This window comes from Anolis sagrei, chromosome 12 (assembly GCF_037176765.1).
Source record: "Anolis sagrei isolate rAnoSag1 chromosome 12, rAnoSag1.mat, whole genome shotgun sequence".
NCBI classification, from domain to species: Eukaryota; Metazoa; Chordata; class Lepidosauria; order Squamata; family Dactyloidae; genus Anolis; species Anolis sagrei.
This window is the reverse complement of record NC_090032.1, coordinates 6,091,547-6,114,433: the sequence shown is the minus strand read 5'-3', so window position 1 is coordinate 6,114,433 and position 22,887 is coordinate 6,091,547. Positions and strand designations below refer to the sequence as shown.

At 43.9% G+C, this 22,887-nt stretch overlaps 1 protein-coding gene across 1 annotated transcript in view; it reads right to left on the bottom strand.

Moving 5' to 3' along the window:
- TARS2 (threonyl-tRNA synthetase 2, mitochondrial) overlaps nucleotides 1-19,760 on the bottom strand; it is a 36,180-nt gene extending 16,420 nt beyond the window's left edge. The window contains exons 1-10 of the mRNA XM_060758019.2: nucleotides 19,617-19,760; nucleotides 16,388-16,578; nucleotides 16,173-16,296; nucleotides 15,938-16,062; nucleotides 12,656-12,773; nucleotides 7,279-7,343; nucleotides 7,052-7,130; nucleotides 3,795-4,040; nucleotides 1,108-1,274; nucleotides 703-865 (exon numbers count right to left, since the gene is read on the bottom strand). Coding sequence (XP_060614002.2) covers nucleotides 703-865; nucleotides 1,108-1,274; nucleotides 3,795-4,040; nucleotides 7,052-7,130; nucleotides 7,279-7,343; nucleotides 12,656-12,773; nucleotides 15,938-16,062; nucleotides 16,173-16,296; nucleotides 16,388-16,578; nucleotides 19,617-19,682 — 1,344 coding nt within the window. The 5' untranslated portion in view covers nucleotides 19,683-19,760. The remainder of the gene's footprint in view (nucleotides 1-702; nucleotides 866-1,107; nucleotides 1,275-3,794; nucleotides 4,041-7,051; nucleotides 7,131-7,278; nucleotides 7,344-12,655; nucleotides 12,774-15,937; nucleotides 16,063-16,172; nucleotides 16,297-16,387; nucleotides 16,579-19,616) is intronic.
- Between the last annotated feature and the right edge of the window lie 3,127 nt (nucleotides 19,761-22,887).

Below are 22,887 nucleotides of genomic sequence, written 5' to 3'. Positions count from 1 at the left end.
GTGTCAGTAAAATATTATTATTATTATTATTATTATTATTATTATTATTATTAATTACCTGCCTCTTCTTTTGGCTTGAGGCAAGGAACAACGTACAATACAATTGTCTATAAAATCCCATATTAAAACATGGTTAGAATGCAACCATAAAAGTAAACATGAAAACATACAGATATGTTCCAGAAGCATTCTCTCCTGACGTTTCGCCCACATCTATGGCAGGCATCCTCAGAGGTTGTGAGGTCTGTTGGAACCTACGCAAGTGGGGTTTATATCTCTGTGGAATAATGTCTAGGGTTTGAGGTAAGTGTGAATCTTGCAATTGGCCACCTTGATTAGCACTGAACAGCCTTGCAGCTTTACAGTCTGGCTGCTTCCTGCTTGGAGGATCCTTTGTTGGGAGGTGTTAGCTGGCCCTGATTGTTTCCTAACTGGAATTCCCAGTTAAAGTGCTGTCAAACTCCATTAATTTCACGATGTAGATGCACCCCAAGTTATGTTATGTCTGATATACTCTCCAAAAGACTGAGTTGTTGTAGGTTTTTCAGCCTATATGGCCATGTTCTAGAAGCATTCTCTCCTGACGTTTCGCCTGCATCTATGGTAGACATCCTCAGAGGTGATGAGGTTGTGTAGGGAGGCAGGTTTAGGCATCCTGTTTTCACACATCAGAGAATGGCCTGTACCCGCTTCCTTTCTCACCTGATCCATGGCACAGAAGATGTGGGCATCGTCCTGCTGGAAGCGACGCACACGCGTCAACCCCGACAAGGCTCCCGAAGGCTCGTTCCGGTGTAAGACGCCAAAGTCCGCCAGGCGGAGAGGGAGCTCCCGCCACGATCGAGGTCGGTGTCCGAACATGAGGCTAAGCAAGATAGAGAGAGCAGTGATGATTCACATTCGAGCTGTTCAACAGTGGAACTCACTGCCTGGTGATGCTAATGATAATATTGAGGTGTTGTGTGGTTTCCGGGCTGTATAGCCGTATTCGAGCAGACATTTCTCCTGCATCTGTAGCTGGCATCTTCAGGGGGTGATTATTATATAAGGCCTTATTGGTGGTGGCTCCTAAATGTGAGACTCTCAAAAAAAAAAAAAACAACTCACCAATGAGCAGGACAGTTCATAGGTTTGAGGGCAAAGGTTTCCCCTTCCAGTGGGAAGGAGAACATGTTCTCTTCGTAATGCTGCCAATGACCGGACGTTTCCCAAAGCTTGGAGTTGAAAATATTGGGAGTGATGACCTCGGAGAAGCCACGCTTCAAGTATTCGCTCTGGAAGAGAAAAACCCAAACACATGGCTCATTTCGATAATAATAATAATAATAATAATAATAATAATAATTTTTGTGATTGATGTGAATTTGGCTCCAACTTTTAGTGGACATTGTGATAGCAAAACTGCTAATAATTATTGTTTTTGTTATTTGGAAACCCCAAACACATGGGTCATTTCAATAATAATAATAATAATAATTATTATTATTATTATTATTATTATTATTTTGTGTGATTGATGGGAACTTGGCTCCAACTTTGAGGTGGACATTGCGATAGCAATAATGCTAATAATTATTGTTTTCGTTATTTGAAAACCCCAAACAGATGGGTCATTTCAATAATAATAATAATAATAATAATAATAATAATAGTAATAATAATAATAAATATTATTATTATTTTGTGTGATTGATGGGAACTTGGCTCCAACTTTGAGGTGGATATTGTGATAGCAATAGTGCTAATAATGATTGTTTTTGTTATTTGAAAACCCCAAACACATGGGTCATTTCAATAATAATAATAATAATAGTAATAATAATAATAAATATTATTATTATTTTGTGTGATTGATGGGAACTTGGCTCCAACTTTGAGGTGGACATTGTGATAGCAATAGTGCTAATAATTATTGTTTTTGCTATTTACATTGTAAGAGCAGACAGGTAAATTCTCTGGTGAGATATAAAAGTCAAAGCAAGTCTCCACCGGCATGAAAACTAATGTTTTGAACATGCATAACTTTTACTCCGGTGGCGCACTAAGCTGGCGAAACTGTTTTTACATATATAATGTATATTGTATATTATATTATAATATTTATTAATTTATTTATCGTGTAATCCGCAACCAGAACATTGTATTACATTTCTAACAGAACAATACAAACAAACAAACAAACAGATAAAAACAAACAAAAAAACCCCACAAATTTTGCAAACTTGGTAGCTAATTAAATGTCCTTTGACCAGTATCTGGCCACTTGGAGTGCCACTGGTGTTGCCGCAAGAAGGTCCTCCCTTGTGCATGTGGCAGGGCTCAGGTTGCATTGCAGCAGGTGGTCAGTGGTTTGCTCCTCTCCACACTCGCATGTCGTGGATTCCACTTTGTGGCCCCATTTCTGAAGGTTGGCTCTGCATCTCGTGGTGCCAGAGGGCAGCCTGTTCAGCGCCTTCCAAGTCGCCCAGTCTTCTGTGTGCCCAGGAGGGAGTCTCTCATTTGGTATCACCCACGGATTGAGGTGGTGGGTTTGAGCCTGCCACTTTTGAACTCTCGCTTGCTGAGGTGTTCCAGCGAGTGTCTCTGTAGATCTAAGAAAACTATTTCTTGATTTAAGTCGTTGACATGCTGGCTGATACCCAAACAGGGGATGGGCCAGATATGTCTCTGCCTTGGTCCTTTCACTATTGGCTGCTCCTTCCCGGCGGATGTCAGGTGGTGCAATACCGGCTAAGCAGTGTAATGTCTCCAGTGGTGTGGGGCGCAGACACCCCGTGATAATGCGGCATGTCTCATTAAGAGCCACATCCACTGTTTTAGTGTGGTGAGATGTGTTCCACACTGGGCATGCGTACTCAGCAGCAGAGTAGCATTGCGCAAGGGCAGATGTCTTCACTGTGTCTGGTTGTGATCCCCAGGTTGTGCCAGTCAGCTTTCGTATGATGTTGTTTCTAGCACCCACTTTTTGCTTGATGTTCAGGCAGTGCTTCTTGTAGGTCAGAGCACGGTCGAGAGTGACTCTTCCCAGGTATTTGGGTGCGCTGCAATGCTCCAGTGGGATTCCTTCCCAGGTCATCCTCAGAGCTCAGGATGCTTGTCTGTTCTTAAGGTGAAAGGCGCATGTCTGTGTTTTAGATGGATTAGGGATCAGTTGGTTTTCCCCGTAATAGGCAATAAGAGCACCTAAAGCTTCGGAGAACTTCTGTTCAACCATTTCAAAGCTCCCTGCTTGGGTGGTGATGGCACGATCGTCAGCATAGATGAAACTTTCTCTCTCTATCCCTACTGGCAGTGGCTGGTCATTTGTTTGAAGGTTACACACTGATGGAGCAAGCACACTCCCCTGAGGCAGGCCGTTCTTCTGTTTCCGCCATCTGCTTCTCTGGCCCTGGAACTCAACAAAAAAGCTCCTGTTTTGTAGCAGGTTTCCTAAGAGGCGGGCGAGGTGGTCGTCCTTTGTGATATTCTACATTTTTCTCAGGAGGAGGCGGTGGTTCACAGTCTCATAGGCTGCTGACAGGTCTATGAAGACCGCTCCTGTGATCTGCTGCTTTTCAATATAATACTACTACTACTAATAACATGATATTATAATTATATATTTTATATTACATGTAATATTACTAATAATATTACAATATTATTGTATGATACAATATAGTAATATATAATACTGATATCGTACTATGCTGATAATATAATATATTGTATGAAAATATTTCTTATAAGCCACGCTCCCCAAAGGGTCTAGAAATGACATTTTGAGACCCAAAGACCCGGCTGATGTTTCTCACCTTGATGAAGTCGACCAGGGTGGTGTAGATGTGAGCTCCTTTGGGGAGGAAGAAGCAGCTCCCGGGGCTGAGCTCGTGGAAGAAGAAGAGCTCTTGCTCCTTCCCGATGCGCCGGTGGTCCCGCCGAGCCGCCTCTTCTTGCGCCCGTTCCCATTCCGCCAGTTGCACAGAACTGGGGAAGGAGATGCCGTAGATGCGCTGCAGCGCCTCCTGGGAAGGGTCTCCCTTCCAGTACGCAGAGGCGTTCTGCGGCGGACAAAAGGAGCAGAATAATAATACTACTAATAATAATATCTATATATATAAATTTGTTAGGGGCATCCAACAGAGAAACAAAACTCAAAAAACCCCCAACGAAACTTAACCAAAATTCCCATGCCCATAACACAACCCACAAGGTACAAACATATCTACTCAAAATGAAAAACAACACAACAACACACTCACAAAACGGCAAAACAACAAAACTCAAAAATCCCCCAACGAAACTTAACCAAAATCCCCGTGCCCATAACACAACCCACAAGGTACAAACATATCTACTCAAAATGAAAAACAACACAACAACACACTCACAAAACGGCAAAACAACTGAGCATGCGCGTTGGCGCCCAGCCGCAAGTTCCCTGGCGCGCACACATGGCCTTCCGGCCAACGTTCCCTCTGCGGAAACCATGCCCACTCCAAGCCCCGCCGCGCCGCTTCCCGCACACACACACCCCCTGCCGCACACACACACGCAACCCCACGCTCCATCACTCCCCCCACTGCCACACACACACACACGCAACCCCACTCCACCCGCCGCCACACACACACACGCAACCCCACACTCCATCACTCCCCCCGCCGCCGCACACACACACGCAACCCCACGCTCCATCACTCCCCCCGCCGCCGCACACACACACGCAACCCCACGCTCCATCACTCCCCCCGCCGCCTCACACACACACGCAACCCCACGCTCCATCACTCCCCCCGCCGCCGCACACACACACGCAACCCCACGCTCCATCACTCCCCCCGCCGCCTCACACACACACGCAACCCCACGCTCCATCACTCCCCCCGCCGCCGCACACACACACGCAACCCCACGCTCCATCACTCCCCCCGCCGCCGCACACACACACGCAACCCCACGCTCCGTCACTCCCCCCGCCGCCGCACACACACACGCAACCCCACGCTCCGTCACTCCCCCCGCCGCCGCACACACACACGCAACCCCACGCTCCATCACTCCCCCCGCCGCCGCACACACACACGCAACCCCACGCTCCATCACTCCCCCCGCCGCCTCACACACACACGCAACCCCACGCTCCATCACTCCCCCGCCGCCGCACACACACACGCAACCCCACGCTCCATCACTCCCCCCGCCGCCACACACACACACGCAACCCCACGCTCCATCACTCCCCCCGCCGCCGCGCACACACACGCAACCCCACGCTCCATCACTCCCCCCGCCGCCGCGCACACACACGCAACCCCACGCTCCATCACTCCCCCCGCCGCCGCACACACACACGCAACCCCACGCTCCATCACTCCCCTGCCCCAATCTTACCTCCTTTTACTTCACGCCACCTCCAAACCCCACCCTGCCCCTTCCCGCCCTGTCAAAATCTAGGAAAGACAGGAAGGAAGGAAAGAAGGAAGAAAGAGAAAGGGAGGTAAAGAAAAAGGGGAAGGAAGGAAAGTTAGAGGAAGAAGAAAAGGAAAGATGGAAGGAAAGGAAAGAGAGACAGCAGAAAAGAAAGAAAAGGGGGGAAGGAAGGAAAGAGATAGAGAAAGAAGAGGAGAAGGAAAGATGGGAAGGAAGGAAGGAAGGAGGGAAAGAAGGAGGGAAAGAGGGAAGATTGGCCACAGCAACACGTGGCGGGTAAAGGTTGTTATTTCTATTATTATTATTATTATTATTATTATTATTATTATTATGATGATGCTATTGTTCCTCTGAGACCCTTTTAGGGGGAATGGGAGAGGTGTCAGGTCCCGGAGGCAATGCATTGCATTATTGTGATTGTTATGGCGATGGTGAAATAAAAGGAAATAAAAAGCGAAAGAAGGAAGCAAACAGGGAGGGAAGAAAGGCAAAGGAAGAAAGGGGGAGGGAATGAAGGAAAGAGAGAAGGATGAAACCAAGTAGTGAAAGAAGGAAAGAAAGAAAGAGGGAGAGAAGGAAGAAAGGAGAGAAAGGGGGAGGAAAAGGGGGAAGGAATAGGCAGGGACCTCTCTTTCATAATAGTCCAGATATCTCCCTCAACTTTGATAAATTTTACTATAGGCCACAGCAACGTGTGGCACAGCTAGTGATATTATAATTATATATTTATATGTAATATTACTAGTAAAAAAAGAAAAGCCAAAGCCTTTTAGATTGCAGTTGGCAAAGTACTGCAAACTAGGTTGCTGTCAGTCTTCCAGGCTTCCTGGCCATGTTCCAGAAGCATTCTCTCCTGACATTTCACCCACATCTATGGCAGGCATCAGCAGAGGTTGTGAGGTCTGTTGGAAACTAGGCAAGTGGGATATATATATATATATATATATATATATATATATATATAAAATATGAACGTTGTCGTGAGTGGTTAAAAAACGGAAAAACTACAGGACCAAATCTCGCAAGCATAAAGAAATTATATATATTAGAAACCAACACTTTCTCGTTCCTTTATTTTCCAGATCAACAGACTGGGCCACAGCAACGCCTGGCAGGGGACAGCTAGTATATATACGTGTGTGTGTGTGTGTGTAGTGTATGTGTATGCATATACAATTATAATACAATATAATACTAATACTAAACTTAGGCCCTCCAGGTGTTTTGAACTTCAGGTACTGGCAAACTTCAAAGCCTGGATGCTTCCTGCCTGGGGGAATCCTTTGTTGGATTTCTAACAACAAGGAACTTGGTTGGGAGGTCTGGGAATTTCAAACAGGAAACAATCAGGGCCAGCTAACACCTCCCAAAAAATGACCCCCAGGCAGGAAGTAGCCAGACCTTGAAGCTGCAAAGCTATTCAATGAGATCTGACCTGACGTCCAGGTATGACCTCAAGTTTGCTCAATGCCTGCTCTAGAACCAGTCCAACTTTGGAAAGAACTCTTGTCTGTTTGAGGCAAGTGTGAATGTTCCAATCGGCCACCTCGATTAGTATTGAAAGGGCTTGCAGCTTTATAGTCTGGCTGCTTCCTGATTGGGGGAATCCTTTGTTGGAAGGTGCTAACAAAGCACTCACCTTGAGGAGCTTCAGGGCTCGGATCTCCCCGGTGTGCCGGACGTGAGGCCCGCGGCAGAGGTCAATTAAGGTCCCGCACCTGAAGACAACAACAATAACAACACATAGGTGACCTCAAAGGGCCTACTAAACAATGGCCTGCTTATTCACAATATCTAAACTCGGGGTAGAAAAGTGGATCGAGTTTCAGAAGGAAGAGATCTAGGAGATCCCCGCACCATCCTCACCTGTAAATGGTAGCCGTCGGAGACCTCACCTTCTCGCTGATGATCCGGAGTTTGAATCTGTTGTGCTACAAAGAGACACAGAGAAAGGTTGGAGGTTCGAATCCAGGGAGAGCGCGGATGAGCTCCCTCTGTCAGCTCCAGCTCCCCATGCAAAGACATGAGAGAAGCCTCCCACAAGGATGGTGAAACATCAAAACATCTGGGCAACGTCCCCCGGGCAACATCCTTGCAGACGGCCCATTCTCTCACACCAGAAGCAACTTGAGGTTTCTCAAGTCACTCCTGACATGGAAAAAAAGTTATTATTATTATTATGAGGGTTGAATGAAAAGTAATGCCTCCACCTTCATAACTCCTCAACAGATGGCGGAACTGATATGTGGTAGATATTGGCTTGTTCAGTAGACTCTCCTCCACAATTCCATTTTGGTGGGAAGCAGTAGCATTGAATGGTTGTGTTGTTAAAGTGAGAAGTACGGAACCCTGCGCAGATGGTCTGTCGATGCAACTTAAGCAAAGTATGTGGCAGTTACTGGCTTGTTCAGTAGACTCTCCTCTACAGTTCCATTTTGGTGGGAAGCCTTAGCATTGAATGGTTGAGTTGTTACAGTGCAAAGTATGGAACCCTGCGCAGACAGTCGGTCAATGCGACTTAAGCAACGTGCAGTGCTTGAATTCTTGACAGCAGAAGGTGTCACCCCAAAGGAGATTCATCAGAGGATGCAAGCTGTTTATGGTCATTGTGTTGATGTGAGGACTGTGCGTCATTGAGCGAGAAAGTTTAAAGATGTTGAGGTGACACCTTCTGCTGTCAAGAATTCAATGACTGCACATTGCTTAAGTCGCATTGACTGACTGTCTGAGAAGGGTTCCATATTTCGCACTTTAACACCACAACCGTTCAATGCTAAAGCTTCCGGCCAAAATGAAACTGTAGAGGAGAGTCTACTGAACAAGCCAGTACCTGCCGCATACCAGGAGTGCCATCTGTTGAGGAGTTACAAAGGTGGAGGCATTACTTTTCATTCAACTCTCATATTATTGTATTATACTGACACAAAAACGAGATCTATATGCTGGATTTCATACCACAAAATCACAAGTCGAACACTTCCCAAATGCTTAAATATATTATCATTATTATTGACACAAAAGCACAGTATGTCACAGCAAACTGGATCTATATGCTGGATTTCGTATCACAAAATCACAAGTCAAACACTTCCCAAGTTGTCTAGGACTGTGTGATTTATTATCACCATTATTTTACTGACACAAAACGTGATCTATATGCTGGAATTCGTATCACAAAAGTCGAACACTTTTCGAATGATGGGTGCAGATCAGAGTAAAGTGGCCTTCTGCAGCAGGCAGATAGTGATATTGGCAATGCTGATTGTTTTTAAGTGCAGGCCAAGGTTGTTAGGCACTGCACTCAGTGTGCCAATCACCAATGGGACCCCTTTGATTGGCTTGTGCCAGAGTAAGGTGGCCTTTTGCAGTTGACAAATCGTGATTTTGTTGATGTTTATTGTTTCCAAATTCTGGCTGAGATCATATTATTATTATTATTATTATTATTATTATTATTATTTGAAACATAACAAGATGAGTCCACAGCAGACACTCTGCTGGCTGCTGAATTGGATCACACGTCAGACACTTCCCAAGTGTCTAGGACTGAGTGATGTAATTATTATTATTATTATTATTATTATTATTATTATTATTAGAAACACAACAAGATGAGTCCACAGCAAACAAGATCACTCTACTGGCTGTTGAATTGGATCACATGTCGGACACTTCCCAAGAGTCTAGGACTGTGTGATGTATCGGCGAATGATGATGATGATGATGATTATTATTATTAACACAGATCCCAGTAAGGCGGTCTTTTGCGGCTGGCAGATTGTAATTTTGTCAGCGCCGATTGTGTTTAAGTGCAGGCCAAGGTCTTTAGGCACTGCACCCAGTGTGCCGATCACCATTGGGACCACCTTGACTGGTTGATTATTATAATTATAATTATTTCCTGGTTTATTATTATTATTATTGGGTTGTTGTAGGTTTTTCCGGGCTATATGGCCATGTTCTGGAGGCAATTTTTCTCCTGACGTTTCGCCTGCATCTATGGCAAGCATCCTCAGAGGTAGTGAGGTCTGTTGGAAGTAGGAAAATTGGGTTTACATATCTGTGGAATGACCAGGGTAATGTTTCAGCTGATCACCTTGATTTGCATTCAATGGCCTGGAAGCGCCTGGGGGGAATCTCTTGTTGAGAGTGAATTGATGTTACTGATTGTTTCCTCTCTGTTGTTTTGCTGTTGTAATTTTTGAAACATTACCCTGGTCACTCCACAGATATATAAACCCATTTGTCCTACTTCCAACAGACCTCACTACCTCTTGCCATAGATGCAGGCGAAACGTCAGGAGAAAAATTGCCTCCAGAACATGGCCATATAGCCCGGAAAAACCTACAACAGCCCAGTGATTCCGGCCATGAAAGCCTTCGACAATACATTATTATTATTATTATTATTATTATTATTATTATTATTAAGAATTCGGCTAGGACTGGGAAGACCAGGGTTTGCTCGGCTATGCAACTCTCTTATGTGACCTTGAGCAAGTCACACTCTCTCAGCCTAAGAGGAAATCTATGGCAAACCTCCACTGAAGAAGTCTAACTAAAGAGGAATCCTAAAATATTTCTGCCTTTTGGTTGCTGTCGCTCAGCAATGAAGGCGACACAATGGCGAGATTTATATTTTTAGAAACATAACACAATTGTGTTGTTAAAAACCAATTAAACAAATGACGGGTCTAGGACACCACCGAGTTAAAAAGCAATTTAAGCGTAATGATGTTGCTATTTTGGTCTTCTAACACTGATCTTATCTGCCGGTGCTAATTTCAATGTCGTTTAATGCCGCCGCCATTCCCGCAAAAGGCTGGAAATGACTCCAAAAGGAAACCCACAACGTAAACAAGGGAAGTATTTGAGGTAGACTGCCTCTCAAGGTGGAGGATTTGGGAATGAATCGCAAACGCGTGGCCCCGACCACATCCTGCATGAGCCACGGATGCCAGAAAAATCATAATAACAGACCTTGCTGCCCATTTCGGAGAGTCCGGGAGGGAAGGAAACACAGCAATAATAATTTATTTATTTATCATGTCAGGAGCAACCAGACAGTTGTATTGCATTTTTAAACAAACAAACAAACAAAACACAAAGTTTGCAAGCTTGGTAGTTGATTAGATGTCCTTTGACCAGTATCTGGCCACTTGGAGTGCCTCTGGCATTGCCGCAAGAAGGTCCTCCATTGTGCATGTGGCAGGGCTCAGGTTGCATTGCAGCAGGTGGTCAGTGGTTTGCTCTTCTCCGTACTCGCATGTCGAGGATTCCACTTTGTGGCCCCATTTCTTAAGATTGGCTCTGCTTCTTGTGGTGCCAGAGCGCAGTCTGTTCCGCACCTTCCAAGTCGTCCAGTCTTCTGCGAGTCTCTCATTTGGTATCAATGGGTTTGAGCCTGCCACTTTTGGACTCTCGCTTGCTGAGGTGTTCCAGCGAGTGTCTGTAGATCTTAGAAAGCTATTTCTTGATTTAAGTCGTTGACGTGCTGGCTGATACCCAAACAGGGGATGAGCTGGAGATGTCTCTGTCTTGGTCCTTTCACTATTGGCTGCTACTTCCTGGCGGATGTCAGGTGGTCCAATACCGGCTAAGCAGTGTAATTTCTCCAGTGGTGTAGGGCACAGACACCCCGTGATAATGCGGCATGTCTCATTAAGAGCCACATCCACTGTTTTAGTGTGGTGAGATGTGTTTCACACTGGGCATGCATACTCAGCAGAAGAGTAGCATAGCGGAAGGGCAGATGTCTTCACTGTATCTGGTTGTGATCCCCAGGTTGTGCCAGTCAGCTTTCGTATGATATTGTTTCTAGCGCCCACTTTTTGCTTGATGTTCAGGCAGTGCTTCTCGTAGGTCAGAGAACGGTCCAGAGCGACTCCCAGGGATTTGGGTGCGCTGCAATGCTCCAGTGGGATTCCTTCCCAGGTAATAATCCTCAGAGCTCGGGATGCTTGTCTGTTCTCAAGGTGAAAGGCGCATGTCTGTGTTTTAGATGGATTAAGAATCAGCTGGTTTTCCCTGTAATAGGCCGTTAGAGCGCCTAAAGCTTTGGAGAGCTTCTGTTCAACCATCTCAAAGCTCCCTGCTTGAGCAGTGATGGCACGATCGTCAGCGTAGATGGAAGTCTCTATCCCTTCTGGCAGTGGCTGGTCATTTGTGTCAGTGTTAAACATTAGGAATCAGCTAGTTTTCCCAGTAATAGGTAGTCAGAGCACATCAAACTTCAGAGAGCTTCTGTTCAATCATTTCAAAGCTCCTTGCTTGAGTGGTGATGGCACGATCGTCAGCATAGATAAAACTCTTTGTTCCTTCTGGCAGTGGCTGATCATTTGTGTAGATGTTAAACATTAGGGATCAGCTGGTTTTCCCTGTAAGAGGCAGTAAGAGCACCTAAAGCTTCAGAGAGCTTCTGTTCAACCATCTCAAAGCTCCCTGCTTGGGTGGTGATGACATGATCATCAGCATAGATGAAGCTCTCTGTCCCTTCTGGCCGTGGCTGGTCATTTGTGTAGATGTTAAACATGGATGGAGCAAGCACGCTCCCCTGAGGCAGGCCGTTCTTCTGTTTCCGCCATCTGCTTCTCTGGCCTGGAACTCAACAAAAAAGCTCCTGTTTTGTAGCAGGTTTCCTATGAGGCGGGTGAGGTGGTCGTCCTTTGTGATATTATACATCTTTCTCAGGAGGAGGCAGTGGTTCACAGTATCATAGGCTGCTGACAGGTCTATCAAGACAGCTCCTGTGATCTGCTGCCTTTCAAAGCCATCTTCTATGGGCTGAGTCAGGTTCAGCACTTGCAATGTGCAGCTTTTGCCTTTCCTGAAGCCAGCTTGCTGTGGAATCAGACAGGGGTCTATTTTTTCCGTAATTCTATGCAAAATAAGTCTCTCCAGAACTTTGTAAAGGTGGCACAGCAGGGAGATTGGTCCATAGCTTTTTGGGTCATTACGGTCTTTGCCTGGCTTCAAGATGGCGATGACTCTTGCTTTCCTCCAGATTTTGGGGATCTGACAGGATGCAGTGCATCTTCCTCCTCCAGCTGGCTTGCTGGACGACGAGTTGCCAGGTATTTTAAATGCTTATAATTCAACATGACATCCTACAGATATATTGGACTACAACCCCCCATCAGCCCCAGCCAAGCCCCAGGACTACAATGCCTATCATCCCCCCAGTCAAGGGGATGATAGGCATTGTAGTCCAGCCAATCCCAAGGGAGAGAACGCTCCTCCGCACCTTAAAGAGCCGTAATAAATCCTCCCGGGAGACCTCCAGCCTCTCAAAGGGACTTTGCGCTTCGATGATGTCTTCGCAGATTTCCTGCAAAGCTGGTAAATCTTTGCCGGAGACAGTCCTGAAAAACAATGAGAAAAGTATTGTCGAAGGCTTTCGTGGGTTGCTGTGAATTTTCTGGGCTGCATGTCCATGTTCCAGAAGCATTCTCTCCTGACATTTCGCCTGCATCTATGACAGGTATCCCTTGAGGTTGTGAGGTTTGTTGGAAACGAGGCAAGTCTAAAATATCATTTAAAAATTTAAATTAAATATTATTTACAATTAAATATTAAAATATTTTATTTTTTCAAAATATTTAATATGGCAAATGCTAAAATATTGGGTGGTTGTAGATTTTTTCGGGCTATATGGCCATGGTCTAGAGGCATTCTCTCCTGACGTTTTGCCTGCATCTATGGCAAGCATCCTCAGAGGTAGTGAGGTCTGTTGGAAACTAAGCAAGTGGGGTTTATATATCTTGAATAATGTCCAGGGTCGGAGAAAGAACTCTTGTCTGTTGGAGGCAAGTGTGAATGTTGCCATTGGCCACCTTGATGAGTACTGAATTGCCTTGCAGCTTCAAAGCCTGGCTGGTTGCTGCCTGAAGAAATCGATTGTTGGAAGATGTTAGCTAGTCTTGACTTTTTCCTGTCTGGAATTCCCCTGATTTTTTTTTAGTGTTGCTCTTTGTTTACTGTTCTGATTTTAGAGTTTTTTCAAATACTGAGAGCCAGATTTTGTTTATTTTCATGGTTTCCTCCTTTATGTTGAAAATGCAAACTCATTTTTTTTGGTGATGTGCCGCCAAAATTTTGTACTTTGAGTCAGACTGAGACTTCCAGCAAACTATCAAATGTATCCTTATTGCATTTATTTTTTTATTTTTTTAAAAATATTTAATTTACATTTTAAAATGATATTTTAGACTCAGGAGAGAGTGCTTCTGGAACATGGCCAGACAGCCCAGAAAACTCACAGCAACCCAATAATAATAATAATAATAATAATAATAATGCGTTGCTGTGAATTTTCAGACCTGGAAACCTCACAAACTCTGAGGATGCCTGCCATAGATGTGGGTGAAACGTCAGGAGAGAGTGCTTCTGGAACATGGCCAGACAGCCCAGAAAACTAACAGCAACCCAAATAATATTTAATATTTAATCTTAAAATAATATTTAATTTTAACATTTTGTAATATTTAAATATTTGAATTAGTTTAAATAATATGTTAATACTTAAATCAATACTTGATACATGTTTAATTTTACATAATAAGGAATTCAATATTTAAATAATATTAAATATTTTTAAAAAGTTAAAATATTTTAATATTTAATTTTATACAATATTTAATTTAAATTTTTAAATGATATTTTAGGCTTGCCTAGTTTCCAACAGACCTCACAACCTCAGAGGATGCCTGCCACAGATGCAGGCGAAATGTCAGGGGAGAATGCTTCTGGGAGACGGCCACACAACCTAGAAATCTCACAACAACCCAATCTTTCTTTGCTTAACTAGCAGTGACATCTTGTGGACAGAAGGAATGCTATGGGATACAACTCACGATTTTTTTGCCTTGGTCCCAAAATACAAATACAAAATGAAAATACACATGGAAACACAAGTACTGACGTGCAATGGGATGGAAAGCAATTTCAAAACACATCTGGAAACTAATTAAAATTGTCAACTCCCAGGACTTTGCAGCATTGACTCAAAGAGACTCAAGGAGTTCAAAACTGCATTAATTCTGCAGCGTAGATGCGCCCACTATCATCCAACCAGACTCTGTAGGGAGGCCATTCCACTGTGAACAAGGCTCTACACCCACATATGGGGGAGATACAAAGCAGGGTATGAATAAACATAACTATAGGTTGCTGTGAGTTTTCCGGGCTGTATGGCCATGTTTCATACAGCCTTGCAGCTGCAAAGCCTGGCTGCTTCCTGCCTGGGGGGAGCCTTTCTTGGGCCAGCTAATTAATATATATGCTAGATTTATATGATTTATTTATTATTATTTTTATTAAATAATATTATTTATTTATGTATTTATCATTATGAATATAATATTATAAATATTTATTTACTTCATAAATAAATAAATACATATGCTGGATTTTCTATTATTTATTTATTCAATAATATTATTTATTTATGCATTTATGATTATAAATATATTATAAATATTTATTTATTTATTTAATAAATTTATATGCTGGTGTTTTTATTATTTATTTATTAAATAATATTATTTATTTATGCATTTATGATTATAAATATATTAGAAATATTATTTATTTATTTATTAAATAGTATTATTTATTTGTGTATTATTTTTATGAGTATATTAGAAATATTATTTATTTATTTATTAAATAAATATACATGCTGGTTTTTCAATTATTATTTATTTATTATATAATATTATTTATTTGTGTATTAGTTTTATGAGTATATATAATATTAAAAATATTATTTATTTATTTATTTATTAAATAAATATACATGCTGGTTTTTGAATTATTATTTATTAATTAAATAATATTTATTTAGGTATTTATTATTATGATAATATTAGAAATATTATATAAATATATGTGTGTGTGTGCTGGTTTGATTATTTATTTTTATGAATATAATATTATAAATATTATTTATTTATTCAATAAATATATATGCTGGTTTTGAAATTCTTATTTATTAATTAAATAATATTACTTATTTATGTATTTATTATTATGAATATATTATTATAAATACTATTTATTTATTAATTAAATATATATGCTGGTTTATTATTGTTAATTAATCAACAATAATAATAATGCTGGGGAAAGTGGAAGGTAAAAGGAAGAGGGGCCGACCAAGGGCAAGATGGATGGATGGCATCCTCAAAGTGACTGGACTGACCTTGAAGGAGCTGGGGGTGGTGACGGCCGACAGGGAGCGCTGCCGTGGGTTGGTCCATGAGGTCACGAAGAGTCCGAGACGACTGAACGAATGAACAACAAAATAATTTATTTATGTATTTATTATTACAAATATAATATTATAAATATTATTTATTAAATAATAATAATTATTATTATTATTATAGCAATAATAAATATTTCCAGTGTGTTTTTTTTCCACTGGTGGGTGATCAAGGAGGGTTCCCTTCCACAGATCTGAAGGCAGGATTCTATAGGGAGAGGTGTTCCTAACTGCCCCATATGCCCATGCTTTCAAGCTTACCTTTCCCCATCCATGTACATGTCATAGAAGAAGCCGTGTTCAGTGCTGGGCCCGTGACACAGGAGGGCCCCATAGAATCGCTCAGCGGCGTCCCCAAGGATGTGGGCGCTGGAATGCCAGAAGAGCTGGGAACGGGAATTGGGGACAATCGTAAGGTCGAACGGCACAACCCCGAAGTAAAACACGACCATATTATAAACAACACCAATCCAGCCCAAGTCCATAGGGTACTCACTGCTTGTCCATCCCGGGCATCGAAGTCCACAAATTCCAAGCTGGCGTCTTCTTCAAGGGGGCGGTCCAGGTCATAGAGCGCCCCATTCACCCTGGCTGCCACAACCTCCGTAGCCCGGCTCTGGCTGCAAGAACCGGACAGTTATGAGTTTCGGACCCTTTTGCCACGGTTGCAGGGATCTCTTGCATCCACAGTAAAGGTAATGGAAAAGCCACCTGATGCTCAAGGCCACCTGAGATGGCGTGGTCCTCCAGGCCTCTCCTTCGAACGTTTCGCCACCCGCGAGGGAAATTCGGATCGGCCGTTGCTCTTTCAGGGCCCGCTCCACACGGCGCTCCTCCGCAGCAGCTTGGAGCTGTTCGTAAAACGCCAGGCGCTCAGCGACGTGGGCAGGAAGAGCCCGTGCCTGGGAGACAAAGGAGAAGGGCACAAATATTTTATTTTTTAGGAAAAGAGAAAGATAGCAGGAGGCAAAAGCCTTGGAGCAAAACCTTGAAGTTGAAATCTCTTGTACACTTCTAGAAAGTCTGCATTTGTATTCACGATATACATTCTGGAAATGGCTCACTGTTGAACCAGATAATAATTGGCACACTGGGTGCAGTGTCTCAAGACCTTGGCCTGCACTTAAAAACAACTCGAAAAGCTGACACGATACAAGGATTTAAAGATAAAACTGCAAAGACTCTGGGGGGTGCCAGTGGTGGTCGGCACACTGGGTGCGGTGCCTAAAGACCTTGGCTTGCACTTAAAAACAACTCAAAAAGCTGTCACAATATGAGGATTTAAAGATCGAACTGCAAAGACTCTGGGGGGTGCCAGTGGTGATCGGCACACTGGGTGCAGTGCATAAAGACCTTGGCCTGCACTTAAAAACAACTCGAAAAGCTGAAACAATATGAGGATTTAAAGATCGAACTGCAAAAAACAACTGGTAAAGATGACACGATACAAAGATTTAAAGATCGAACTGCAAAGATTCTGGGGGGTGCCAGTGGTGATCAGCACACTGGGTGCAGTGCCTCAAGACCTTGGCTTGCACTTAAAAACAACTGGAAAAGCTGACATGATAGGATTTAAAGACTGAACTACAAAGACTCTGGGGGTGTGCCAGTGGTAATCGGCACACTGGGTGCAATGCCGCAAGACCTTAGCCTGCACTTAAAAACAACTCAAAAAGCTAACAATATACGTGGATTTAAAGAACGAATTGCAAAGGCTCTGGCACAAGCCAGCCAAGGTGGTCGCAGTGGTGATCGGCACACTGGGTGCAGTGCCTAAAGACCTTGGCCTGCACTTAAAAACAACTCAAAAAGCTGACACAATACGAGGATTTAAAGATCGAACTGCAAAGACTCTGGCACAAGCCAGTCAAGATGGTCCCAGTGGTGATCGGCACACTGGTTTTATTTATTTATTTGCAGCATTTATATTCCACCCTTCTCACTCCGCAGGGGACTCAGGGCGGATTACAGTGTACACATATATGGCAAACATTCAATGCCAATTTTTGACATACAAACATATACAGACATACACAGAGGCTCTTTAACTTTTTCTGGCCACCAGGGGAGCTGTCACTTTCATCGTCCATCTGTGACACTGACGAAGCACTTCCGCATTCCCCGCATGTTTCCCCGCTGGAATGCTTTGCTGGAGTCTTCTTTATGGCCTCATAAATCAGTTAATTTAGCCTCCCCGCACTTTTTAAGGTGGTACCTAATTTTCCTCCTTGACAGATGCAACTGTCTTTCGGGTTGCAAAGGTCGACAACAGGCTACACACATTTGGTTGGAAACCCACTCCAACCCGGGCTGGCTTTGAACTCATGACCTTTTGGTCAGAGTGATCTTAATGCAGCTGACACTCAGCCAGCTGCGCCACAATCCCGGTGGTTGCAGTGCCTAAAGACCTTGGCCTGCACTTAAACACAACTGGAAAAGCTGGTTTGTTGTAGGTTTTTTCGGGCTATATGGCCATATTCTAGAGGCATTCTCTCCTGAACATTTCACCTGCATCTATGGCAAGCATTCTCAGAGGTTGTGAGGATGCTTGCCATAGATGCAGACGAAACGTCAGGAGAGAATGCCTCTAGAACATGGCCATATAGCCCGAAAAAAACCTACAACAAACCAGTGCTTCCAGACTCTGGCACAAGCCAGTCAAGGGGGTTCCCGTGGTGATTGGCACGCTGGGTGCAGTGCCTAAAGACCTTGGCCTGCACTTAAACACAATCGGTACTGACAAAATTACCATCTGCCAGTTGCAAAAGGCCACCTTACTGGGATCTGCACTCATTATTTGGTAGGCTGTTAGGAATTGTGGGAGTTGAAGTCCAAAACACCTGGAGGGCTGAAGTTTGCCCATGCCTGCGCTAGAGAATGTCAATATAGATTGGTAGAACACAATGATGGAGCCCACTGCGCATGGGCTTGAAAGTGCAATGTGCATGGGCAGAACTGAATAAATACTTTGCATTAATTTGGATTACCTCTTCCAGGGGATGATGGGAGTGACAGTCCCATGCTCTGGAAGCTCTACCCTGCAACATATCAAACTGAATTCAGAAATAAAATACAGGAGCACTCCAGGGAGACATAATGCCAAAAGGTCCTACCAGACACACCCTACATCCCATGTTCAAGTCCAAGTCCTATATCCCAGTATCTGACTTAAACTGGATTATATCAGTCCACACTGCCAGATAATCTGATCCTGGGATATAGGGCCTGTCTGGGAGGGCCCATAGAGAGACAGAAAAAAGGTGGGATGTTACCTTTGGAGGAGACTACAACACCCAGAATCCCCCTCAAAAAAGGTATCAGTGGCCTTTCGTGAGAAGTGTTTCGCAGCCAAAGCTGCCTTTGAAAGGACTACAGCTCCCTTGGCCTGGGAAGTGCTGTGAAGTCCCCTAATGCAATGTCTTCAGATGACTAGAGGGGATTCTGGGAGTCGCAGTCCTTCAAAATAGCAACTCTAAATAGCTGGAAAGGATTCTGGAAGTTGTAGTTCCCCAAAATTGCAACTCTATATGGCTGGAGGGGATTCTGGGATACGTAGTCCTCCAAAATAGCAACTTTAAATGGTTGGAAAGGATTTTGGGAGTTGTAGTTCCCCAAAATAGCACTCTAAATGTCTAGAGGGGATTCTGGGAGTTGTAATTCCCTAAATGGCTGGAGGGGGTTCTGGGAGTTGTAGTCCTCCAAAATAGCAACTCTAAATGGCTAGAGGGGATTCTGGGAGTTTTAATTCCCCAAAATAGCAACCCTAAATGCCTGTAGGGGGTTCTGGGAGTTGTAGTCCTCTAAAATAGCAACTTTAAATGGCTAGAGGGGATTCTGGAAGTTGTAGTTCCCCAAAATTGCGACTCTAAATGGCTAGAGGGGATTCTGGGAGTTGTAGTTCCCCAAAAGGGAGAAAGAGGGGAGGAAATGGACTACAGACCCCGAAAGACCTGCAGAGGCGGCTCTTCCCAACCCAGGCCTTCCTCCAAGGCCGCAGGAACAGCATCTTCCCGCGCCAGACACGTGTTTCAGTGAGTTCCCACGTGACGGGATGGGTCGCCTCCCTGCGCAGCCCCGCCCGCAAGAAACAGAGGGAGTAGGCGTGGCCAGGAGCCCTTCCGAGCAGGAAGAGGCTCCTGATTGGTCGCACCGCCGAACCAATAGGAACGCGAGAGCCCAAACGGTCCTCCACGCTTTCCCGTCCCTCCTGGAAACAAGGAACCAAGAGAAAAGGTTCCGGGAAGAGAAACAACCCGAAAGAGATGCTAAAGTTTCAAGTCCTGACCTTTTCAAGAGACATATATACATAGCAAGAGCGGTTCTCAATCCCAGTCAAGGCAAATGGCAGAATCATCTACATTTCTCCCTCCTTCAGTCTTTCAAACAAGCTTAAAATGCCCTTAGCTCAAACCAATGCCATTTCACAACAGCTTGCTCCAGGATCTAGCTAAATTTCTTGCAACAGATCCAAGTTTCTAGTCCTGAATGTTCAATTCCATTAGACTCCCAACTCATATACTGGTTGTTATGCCATTAAATACAAAAATAAATGTATGTCAGGGGCCCCAAATTGCAATTTTGATTCTCCACCATCAGATATCCATTCAATGAATGGCAAAGTGGTAAGCAGCATATAATTCCAGTCCATATAAAATGGGACTGGAATCAAATCTAGTCTTTTCCCTCATTAGGGACAATGGAATGGGACTCATTCTGTTGAAGGGAAGGGTTAGAAAGCTGCTTCATTCTGTTTAGGGCAGTGGTTCTCAGCCTGGGGTCCCCAGATGTTTTTGGCCTTCAACTCCCAGAAACCCTAACATCTGGTAAACTGGCTGGGATTTCTGGGAGTTGTAGGCCAAAAACATCTGGGGACCCCAGGTCGAGAACCACTGGTTTAGGGCATGCCATCAGATGAAACATTCAGCTGCTGGGAGTTGTAGTCCAACATCAACACTCCACGACTTCTGCTTAAGGTTCCTCAAAGTTTTCCCCACCAAGCACTACATCTGTCTTTTGGAGGTTGGAATAACAAGGCTCATTCCACAGCCAAAAGAGACGATGCGCTCTTCCCAAAGTAACTACTCTCACAATGAAGATTAAGGCAGATTTCCACTTGCTCCACATTTGCTTCCGCAGTCTAACCAGCCACAAAACAAAATGTCATTGTCGCTGGTCTATCCCAGTCCTCCCCTTTCCATACTGCTCTTGCGGCTCCTTCACTCACCTATTGGCTTTGCAACCCCTTCACTCACGCTTTACAACCCCTTCACTCACGCATTGGCTTTACAACCCCTTCGCTCACCCGTTGGCTTAACAACTCCTTCACTCACACGTTGGCTTAACAACCCCTTCATTCACTCATTGGCTTTACAACCTTCACTCACCTATGGGCTTTACAACCCCTTCACTCACCCATTGGCTTTGCAACTCCTTTACTCACGCATTGGCTTTACAACCCCTTCACTCACACATTGGCTTTACAACTCCTTCACTCACGCATTGGCTTTACAACCCCTTCACTCACGCATTGGCTTTACAACCTCTTCACTCACCCATGGGCTTTACAACCTTCACTCACGCACTGGCTTTACAACCCCTTCACTCACCCATTGGCTTTATAACCTTCACTCACCCAAGGGCTTTACAACCCCTTCAGTCACCCATGGGCTTTATAACCTTCACTCACACATTGGTTTTACAACCCCTTCGCTCACCCATTGGCTTTACAGCCCTCGTTTCCTTTACTATGCCTTTCAACTTTGCCTGAGCCATTCTATCACTGTTTAAAGCAGGTGGAGAAGCATTACGAGCCAGAGAACAATATTTGGTATTTCCCAACCCTCAATGGCCACACTGGTGCCACCAATAGTATGGAGAAATGACTACCAGCAGTCTGTTTCGGATCTAATTTTGCTTTCCAGGTTGCATCCAGAAATGACCGCTATGAATACATGTTGGTAGAGTCCCATACAACGCGAAGAAATTCCCAGTACTGTGTTCGGTAACAATACAGACTTCCTTAGGAATTGGTCAGTTTTCCATTTGAGGTGGGTTGGCTCCTGAAGGTGGACTTTTGGGAATTAAGAGATCCCTCTTTTCATTGGTATGCTGCAAGAACTGCTAACCGTTCGACTACTTTCTGTTTCAATGTCGATCAAGATGACGTAAACAGTACATGGAAAATCCCAAGTCTCATCTTCTTTTCCAAGTAGATTCCCAGGCCAATCCTATCCAAATAAGGAGTAGAAAAATAGTGCCTTGAGGTTGTGATCCTGTGTCCACAAGCAAAAAAATCAGAAAGTCTTGATAGGGTTTAAGCTTGCAGGAATGCTCCATAGATGGGGAGGAGCAGAGTTCTGCTCATTGCAATGCTGTTTGTCAAAAGAATATCAAATCTAGCTCTGCATCTGGACAATTGGAAAATACATCAATTTCAATAAACAAATGTTGACTGTACTGACCACCGTGGACACTTTGAATAGCTGCTGCAGTCTAGGTGGAAATGGGCCAAAGCTGTTGTGTAACATTCCCAAAGCAATACACAATCCCCAGTCACAACACACAGACCAGCACTTCCTGCTTGTAGCACTGAATCTAGGCAATCACACAAAGGAACACACCCAAAAATGACTTCTCAAGGCTGTCCTTTTCTCTCCGATTTCACCATAAAAGAGAAATGTTTTAAGCCAGAAGTATTGGAAAGCTACTTAAGAGTTCAAAGACTGTAAAGTTGGCACAGGCCTTGTTCAGTTTTGTATTCAACACCTCAAAGAACCTTGTTTCTATGTTCAAGACTTCCATGTGTTTACTATTGTATTTACTCCAGGAAAAGTGTATTTATTTACCCCAGGAAAACAGCATATGAAACCTTTCCATTTCAGAAATTTTAAGAAATCACTCAGTTCCCCAGATTTGAATCGCTGACCATGTCTCTAAAAACATTAACATTATGAGGGTTGAATGAAAAGTAATGCCTCCACCTTCGTAACGCAACAGATGGTAATACTTGTATGCGGCAGGTACTGGCTTGTTCAGAAGACTCTCCTCTACAGTTCCATTTTGGTGGGAAGCCTTAGCATTGAACGGTTGTGTTGTTAAAATGCAAAGTATGGAACCCTGCGCAGGGAGTTGGTCAATGTGACTTAAGCAACATGCAGTCATTGAATTCTTGACAGCAGGTGTCACTCCAAAGGAGATTCATCAGAGAATGC